Source organism: Seriola aureovittata, chromosome 17 (genome assembly GCF_021018895.1).
Source record: "Seriola aureovittata isolate HTS-2021-v1 ecotype China chromosome 17, ASM2101889v1, whole genome shotgun sequence".
Taxonomy (NCBI): Eukaryota; Metazoa; Chordata; class Actinopteri; order Carangiformes; family Carangidae; genus Seriola; species Seriola aureovittata.
This window is the reverse complement of record NC_079380.1, coordinates 352,935-361,934: the sequence shown is the minus strand read 5'-3', so window position 1 is coordinate 361,934 and position 9,000 is coordinate 352,935. Positions and strand designations below refer to the sequence as shown.

Genomic DNA, 9,000 nt, shown 5'->3' with positions numbered 1-9,000 from the left:
CTTGCCTGGATGTTAATTTCACTGTTAAAAGCAGCTGGATATACCAGCCAGATTTATGACATGGGAACTACATGGAACCCATAATGGTTCACGTGTGTTGACACTTGAAGCCTCTAACGCACATAAACTCAGGTTGGACTTTTCAGTGAAGTAGGAGACATCTAGTGTCCAGCAGTTCAGCTTTTGAAACAAACTTCATAGATTCTGGCTTTTTCAATGAGGGTGAAGGAAAAGATGATTTTTAGGAAAAAAAAGCCACAGGACACAGATGGAACATTTTGGCATAAACTTTTAATGTTTTTTATTAAGTTTTTGAGGTTTTCTCTTTAAATTGAATTTGTTTGCTTTTTCCCAGTATTTGTGTGTGTTTTTTATTTTTCATCTGCTTTTTATTTATTCTATCAGTAAAGGAGGAGAGTTGCTCAGGTAAATCAGCATTCACAGTCAAACTTTAAAACATTTTAACAACAGAGCTGTTTTTTATAAGTCTCTATTTCACAAATGCTGTTGGATTATTACAGTTTCAACTTTTTTGTTCTTTTACATTTTTCAAAAATAGAAAAGGTAAATAATAAACATTCCATTGAAATATATATTATACAGTTCTTTATTGTCTTTTTTTTTCTCTCTCCAGTTTAGTGACAATAAAATTATATCCAGCATCAGGTTTTTTTTATAGCATAATCCCCATTCATTAATGGAGGGAAGCCTCTCATCTTTCTGCTGGTCATCCCTCTTTTTTTCTCTGCCTCTTTCCAGTGGACATACAGTATATCAATAATTTATCCCTGTCGTGGGACCATCAAACAACAGTGATATGACCCCACCCAGAGTGACAAAATCCAAAGACAGTAGTTGCATCTGGATTTATGGAATGATATATTTTTCTGATTATGAAAAAGTGCAGCATTAGGAAAATAAAATAAAAAATAAAAATGATGAGCAAATTGAACAGACCTCAACAGAGAGGCTGACTCAACGTGCCTGATAAAAGAAAGAAAAGTTTGTGATTCAGTAAAAAGTTCTTAAAGTACAGAGAAATGACCTCAAATATTTCTGGAGGATATGTTCTGAAACGGTTACATGAAACAATGATTTCCCAAAATGTTTCTGGAGGCTTCTGGAAAACCATGACTGGACTTATGAAACTGAACTCATTCTGCCTCCAGATAGTGATCATGTCTTAAACTGCTGCTCTGTGAAAAGTGTGTATAAACTATACTATAGAAAAAGTCCATCTTCTGCTCAGTAATCTGGCTTCTTTATTGCTGTTTTAACTCCACTCTGCTCGCAATATATTATAAGAACAGGACTTTTAATAAAGTGAATTGATCAGGGGAAAAAAGTTTAAAGACAAAAAAATAGTTCATGTCCCACAATGTCTCTTCTAACCTGACAAAGAAAGGAAGAAAGGAAGAACTTTTTTTTTTTTTCAACGGACGAGAGGCTTCCCTTCACATGTCATTCACAATTAAGTCAGACTCTTCATTTTAAAGTTTCCCACGCATGCATTTAGAATTCATCTTGAAAAAATAGGATAGAAAAACACAAGAACAAGGGATGCAAAAAGAAGCTTCTTCCTCAAAATAACTGAAGGAGGAAATGGGAAAAGAGGAAGAGGAGGAAAGGGTGGAGAGAGGGGGGAAATGTGTTGTCATGGGATGGAGAAAAGAAGCGGTTGCATTTTCAGGGAGTGACAGTGGGCAGAGCCGCTACTCTGCATCTTGTCCTGATATGTTTGGTCATCAGTTGGGTTTCAAGTAAAGTTGCACTATGGGTTAGCTCAGATGTCTGCCTACTCACATGGGCATGGCTTAGCTCAGACTCACTGCATGCTTCCTGTCTTACACATAAAAGTCTTTTATACAGACAAACACATTCTTACACACATTCCCTACACACAAACCAGAGGCCCTAAAAAGAGCTTATTTAATTATTGCGCGATCCCCACTACACTGCAGTGGCATAATCAATCTTTATAGAATTGCGTAACAATTCATCTTCTCCTACTGCTGACAAGTCTTTATTATAATTAGACTGATTTTTGGACTTACAAAAGTATGTAGGACAAGGGTCGGGTAGGAAGGGGTGGATCCAACTGTGGATATTGGCTGTACCCATATCCCATGAGCTCCTGAAGCATTTCTTTTTCATACATTCGAGTACCAAACAAGAAATTGGAAACACTGACTACTTTTTCTCTTACAGCTTAATATTCTCAAAATGTAACAAAAATCATTTCTGCAGGATGGTAAAGGATTGAAGATGAAAAACATTTTTTAACCTTTCATGGTAAATAATCAATTTTGTCATTTTTGTACTTGTGTGCTTTTTTGTTCCGAAATTACAGATAACATCAAGTTGCATTATGGGATCAAGCATTCTTGGAGCTTGGCCTGTGCTACAAGGGAGGATATCTATATGAGCCTCTGCTTTTGTCTTACACAGGTCTCCTGACTTCCTTTAATGCTACATTACCTTCCAGTATATTTCTTTTTTAAAACCCCTCAATACACAGAACAACTTTATGGGTAAGTTTTAGCAAAGTACTGTTTTTACAAATAAAAAATGATGAAAATTAACAAAACGAATGACACTGATGCAGTTATGTTCACCTTTTGGTTGAAACATTACAGTAACCTGTACTGTATGCTTTTACAAAGGCAGGTAACATGAAAGTAGCATTGTAGAGATGATGAGAATAAAACTATAATTTGAAACCTAAAACTTTCTTGAAAATAGACACACAGCATCATAATATTTTGACGTTTCAACTCTCAGATTTGTGATACAGTAGATTCCTGAGATAGGACCTGTTTTCCACTTGATTTTTGGCTGTTTGCGATTTGTTTCAATTCCCCCAGAATTATACATAATATCATGAAAAATTCACAATGAAAATCAAGAGAAAAACTCAAGTAACTCAACATACAGTAATTTAAAAGGAGTAGGGATACCAAATAGTAACCTTTTTGGTACCCAGAATGTAGTGCAAACCAAACTTCACATGTGTGAAGTGGGGGTATTTGATTTTATTCTCCAGCCAAGGGCCTCAACAATATTGGATTCAGTTAGCATGGCTGTAAATGTCCAAAACTTAACGGGTATGCTCTAGGGCAAGTCTGTGAGGGTGTGGACTGTCCAAATATGCAATTCGTCCAATGCACATTTTCTGTGCTCAATAACAATGCAAATACAGGTAAAGTCTACAGAAATCTTAGATCTAGCATGTTGTGCACAAACTTCCAATTCACAGTTTTAAGAAAAAATTTTAAACATGCTTACAGATATGTTACAGCTTCAAGCTTTTATATCAAACAAAGAATGAAAGTCTTCAGTTCCATCTTATAGCAACTTTTGCCCCTTGTAGCCGAGCAATGTAACAATTGTTGAAAACATTGTGGATCATTTGACCAAATTTTGAAGGTTCCAGTTCAAGATCCAAGGGAAGACTTGAGAAGAAATTTTGAACATTCATGTCTGTCACTCTGGGAGCAACATAGCTATATACCAGAAATAGCTTCTTTTTTTTTTTTTCCTTCTTTTTTTTTGCTCGATAGCCAGTGCAGTGCAGAAAAGTACAGCTGATGAACTTCACTGGTTGGTGAGTTTGGTACAGATTTGTCTTCATGTGTAAGCATTTTAGAAATTATAAGCAAGGTGATGTTTATCATAGCCATGTCAGGTACAAAATAAAAACCCTACAAACATGGATAGATTATTAGACAATGCACCTGGGCACAGACATGTAAAAAAAAAAAAAAAATCCCTCCTACAACAGAGTAAGACAGCCAGAATGAAACATAAGCAAAAATTATTTTTTTCTATAGTTGTCTCTTTGTTGTCATTTCTATTTTGCAAAAAGAAATATTAACAGTCACTTCAAACTTGGGCCCCTGAACCTTTGGGCACCTGTGTCTGTGCCCCATATTCCTGTTCAGTCATCCATCCATGCTACACAGTTTCAAATAATTTAGCCCAGGTGATGGGCCCACATGGTCTGACAAACCAAATACATATGAGTACATAAAAATTCAAATAAAAATGGCATCAATACTGAGCATTAATGCGCAAATGAGATACATAAAAAAGAAATTAGTACTAACTAGCTGTTTTGGTAAGAACACATCTGTCCTATCTGCTAACTTTCAAACAAAGTAAGTGTCTCTGCCTAGTTCAGTGTTTGTCCACAAAATAGTGAGAAGAAGCTCAGCACAATGTCCATAAGTTCCTGTTCATCCATGAATGCTGGTCTGACTTACACTGTGCACAGTGCATCGCTGCCTCTTCTGTTGTCTCACTGAGGGAAATGACATTCTGCTCCTATGTTGTTTCAGGCTCTATTAACAGATGACAGGCTCAGCCTACTTCAGTGTTAACCCACCCTAGTTTGGAGTTATTGAAAATTACCTACAAACCAATTGCCATAGTCTTTTAGATTGGGTCACTTTTAACAATAATAAACTGGAAACTTTCTATGCTACAGGTTTAGGCTTTTGCTTAAGTTTAAGTTTTCACTGCCTTTTTTTTTTACAGGCTTTGTTGATGTTTTAGCCAGCCATACCATTTTAACAACAAGGCTACTAAAAGTGTTATCAGTTAGCATACCAATATAAGTATACATGTTCTGGGTTTGTTATATAAAAAACAAGTTTTATGGAATTTAGAAAATAGTTTGTCTTTGTTGATTACCAGGCCAGGCCTTTAGTTTTCACTTAATGCTTATTTTGGAGGCTGCAGTTTGTCAGACTGTTATACCTTTATACTGACAGTTATTTCTGATATTTTGTCCATGCCGTTTATTTATTTATCTATGAGAGGAGGCTAAATAACACAAACACTTCTCTGTATAATGCAAACTACATCCTGCTAAATGATCATAATCAAAAAAATCTAAATCAAATCAAAACATCTGTAACACAGTGTCTTCAAAGACTGAACATTATAACCTTTGTGAAGGGAGGGTTGTTGTACTAGACTGTATTAGCTTTAGCTTGGTGTACGTACTAAACTGCTGAGTATAAATCTAAGCTGCTGGATGAAGAGGAAGCCATCCTTTATCTATTTACCTGATGAAGTAAAGAGACCTGCCAGAATCACTGTTTGGGTAAGAAAAAAATGTAATCTGAACCTTTTTTCTGTCCTATTCTTGACCCCAGATTTCAGATGACCTGTCTAATCTCTAAAGTGTGGTGATGCCTTGGATATCTAGCTCAGTTAAAATACACAGAATGAATGACATCTCGGAGTACACAGTTCAGTTCAACATCAGTTTGATAGTCCTGGGTCCAGATAGTGACACAGACATACACAGCTGCCATTAGAGAGAATACATATAACGGTTCTGGTAAAAGGCTACAAGAAGAAGAACGAGAAGAGGAGGAAGAAGAAGCAGAGTAGCAGCCAGGTGAGACATAGAAGTCGTAGTAGCATTAGACAAACTTGTAGTAAGTAGCATAAGAAATACTTGCAGAAGTTGGGTGGAGTCTTGTATTTTAGAGAGCTGGAGTCCCCTAAGATTTCTCAAAGAAAACAAATCAGGGTAAATGTTGCAACACTTTTCTTCTTAATTATATATGTTTTATCATTGAAAACAAAATTGAGACAATCTTTTTTTTTTTTTGTAAAATGTGATAATTTTGTTAAAATTTCACGTTTAAATTCTCAATTTCTAGCCCTGTTACTCATGGGGGAGATCAGAATGGCTTAAAGAAGTCATGCAGAATATTCATGCTGGTAAACAATGTCATTAAAATGCACTTCTAATTTGCATTCATTGCCATTTTTTTGTCCCTAGTGTAGTTTCCCAAAGATGTTCTCCCTCTGCTGCTCAACCTGCTACGTTTAGAAAGCTCTTCTCGCCCCATCCCCAGAGGTATAGAGTGTATGATCTTCAGAATCTCCTTCCCCCTCTCTGTTTCTCTCAGAGCAGGAGAGAGCTCCTCCTCGTTCATCATGCCTTCTGAAAGAGTTCACTGCAGGGGATGTTGCTTTACTCTTATTAGCAGCCAGTTGGGAGTCAAAAAGAAGCTCGGACGATGATATAATGACTTTGCATTGACATTTCTAGGTGGAAAAAAGAAATCTACAGTCTTTCTCCCCCTCTAATGGACTCCCTCCCTTCTCTCTCCCTTTTGTAATCCATCCATTGTGTTTTTGACTGTCTTTCTTCGGGTTTAATTGAGTTTATTCATGCCATGCAGATTTGGTGAAGAGGAGCAGCAGCAATGCTGAGATGCGGGGAGGGGGTGGGGGTAGGGGTCAAGATACCGTAAAGATTCAGGAGGGAAAGAGAGAGTGAGAGAGAGGGAGGGTCAATCACATCTTTCTTTCCAATGACACCTCCTTTTTTGGCAGATGTTACCCTAGCGCAGTTTGGAGTCTTTGACTGGAACGTCCATCCATGTGTTTTTAGCTTCAATTCCTTCTCAGGGTTGTTTAAAACTGATTCTTTGACGTCTGTGTTTAAAAAGATCAGTTACATTGGAAGTCCTAAGATGTCAATTGTCTCACAAGAGTCCGATGATATCAAATAGACAGGATATGGCTGATGTTTCTGATATGTATGAATAGATTTCCATCCGCTGGTAGAGGTCCTGTAGTTCAGCAGAGGGCAGCCCGGCCTCTGCAGCCCGATGGCAACACTCGATCAGACTCTGCCGCAGCTGTTCAACATCACCCCTCACCTTGCATAGTGCTTTGAGTGCCAAAATAGTGGAACATTCACTGGAAATCAACAGTTGTGCATGCAACTTCTTGAAATAAAATGAGTGCTCAGTAAAGGAATACCACAACTCGATTACAAACAGTGGAAGCAGAAGGTATCCTTGTCGCATGGTTTCCATGTCTCTCATAGGTTATGGCCCTCTTGCTGCTGAGCTGGGAGCATCCATGCTGTGGTTTGCTATGAACATCAGTTCAAAAAGTTTGACATATTCTGTCACTTCCATGTTAAGTAGCTTACATGTGTGATTTTCAGGTTGCATATGAATGTGGCATACAGCTGATGATTAATGTTCAGGTCACAGGTGTCATTGATGGTGATGATCTCTACATCTCATCTTGTTTTTTTCTCTTTCTCTCTGTCTCCCTCCTATTTTCTACAGTGACTTCCATTGAAGGAGATGGAGGAGCAGGGATATAAAGTTTACTGTTTTCCTTTTCTTGTAGGGAGAGGGAGGAGGGGTTAGAAACTCAGCACTGAAAGAAAAAAGAAAAGAGAATTTAGTGAGGATTTGAATTGAACAAGTCATGACTGTGATGGTGACTTGATTGTCAAAGTCCATTTTGCACATGATGTCAGTCAGTGGAATGATGCAGGTGGGTAAATTAATATTTTCTTTGTTTCTATAAGAATGGCATCTGTGCAGATAGTTTTACAGTTACGTTTTAGTAGAGTTCTATATGTTGGTCAGATTAAACTTTATGTATGATGAAATTAAACCTGTTGCATTTTACGAACTAATTCTTATTTAGAGATGCTACTAAACAATTATAGAACCTACTGAACTAAAGTTAGCTGACCCAATAGAATGAAGAGTAAAAAAGTTAATACTGTATCTGATCTGAAACTTACTTCACTTCATTATGTGAAACTGGCTAGTTACAAGGACAACACTCAAACTTAGTGTTGGATTTATGAAGAGCTGGTGCAACCCGATCCTGAATATGGGTAGTGGCCAATGAAATGGTTCTATCAGATTCACTAACGGCTGAGGAGGAACCAGTTTTGTCTGTATGACATGAGAATGACATATTGTTTAGATATAACAAACAAAACAATTAATTTACCCACCATCAGAGGAAAATACATTTTTTGCTTTCATCTCCATTTCCTTTGTTGAGAATAATATTTGTCTGAGGTGTGATAGGTAACCACATTAGATTTGGGCCTCTTTCCCAAAAGCATCAAGATGGAGTAACATCATTTGTTTCTTACATGCATCTGACGTCTTAGCCTTGTATGTATTAGAAGGCAATAACTTTTTGTGAAGTTGAATTACTTCTTTTATTCCTAACAGTTTTCAAAATCACATTTTTGTCTCTCACTTGATCAGAAATTTATAATGGATCTGAGTCACTCTCAGGTTTTATCCCGCCCTCACTGCTTTAAGCTCCACAAAAAGACACTTGTTGTGTTCTCTAATAAAACTATTTCTGTCTAACACTACTTGCTGTAACTGCAAACAATGAGTGTTGACAGCTGGTTTGTCTATTACTATGACATCAACACATTTAATCCCAAAGATGCTGTTGGCAAGGAGGCTGTGGGATTCCTTTGATGCTATAAATGTGAATTATAGTGTTAGCCATTATAGCCTTCGTTCTTTAACGCAACTGCAAAACTTTCCTAGCACAATCCCCTCAGGTTGGAGCAAGAATGTAAAAATTGAAAGATTTCTACAATGGCACACTGTGTGTTTGTACTGATCGTAGTTTCAAGTGGTGAAGAATGCCATAGAATGACATAGTTGTTTGTACTTATGGAAACTGCAGCAAGAAAATACTGTACACCAAGGCAAGGAAATGGTAGACCATTACACACACCATTAAAGCAAAAAAAAGGAAAAAAAAAGACATCATTACAAAGCTCGCCCAGCCCAGCCAACATGCAAATACATGTCATACACTAACACTTATCTCTGTGTCACACACACACACACACACCCACACACACACACACACACACACACACACAGACTGCAGAAGTCCCCGGGGAGCTGCTCAGTCCTCTGATATAAAAAAAATGGTAGTTGGTTTATGAATAACAATGAGACCAAGAGACATCGAGGTCAAAGAGAGTGAAATCAAAAATATTGTTAGAGGTCAACGTTCAAACCAGAGGACTGCAGCCAACCAGGACTGGGCTGAAATCCAGACCAAGAGCTAAGAGTGGAGTAGCTCAGTTGGTATGTCCTGCACATGTACAGACCAGACCTTGGCCAAATAATGGTTCTTAGCTTTTTGTTTCATCCCACTTTAACTGTTAGCCAAAGCAGG

The 9,000-nt window shown here is 37.5% G+C and overlaps 1 protein-coding gene across 4 annotated transcripts in view; it reads right to left on the bottom strand.

The window, feature by feature from the left end:
• Positions 1-271: 271 nt before the first annotated feature.
• LOC130184885 (potassium voltage-gated channel subfamily C member 1-like) overlaps positions 272-9,000 on the bottom strand; it is a 94,272-nt gene continuing 85,543 nt past the window's right edge. For all 4 annotated transcript variants that reach the window (XR_008830069.1, XR_008830070.1, XR_008830068.1 and 1 more), the window contains one exon: positions 272-7,200. Coding sequence is in view for 1 of the 4 variants with exons in the window: in XM_056400985.1 (XP_056256960.1) it covers positions 7,187-7,200 (14 nt within the window). In the remaining 3 variants the exon portion in view is untranslated. The remainder of the gene's footprint in view (positions 7,201-9,000) is intronic.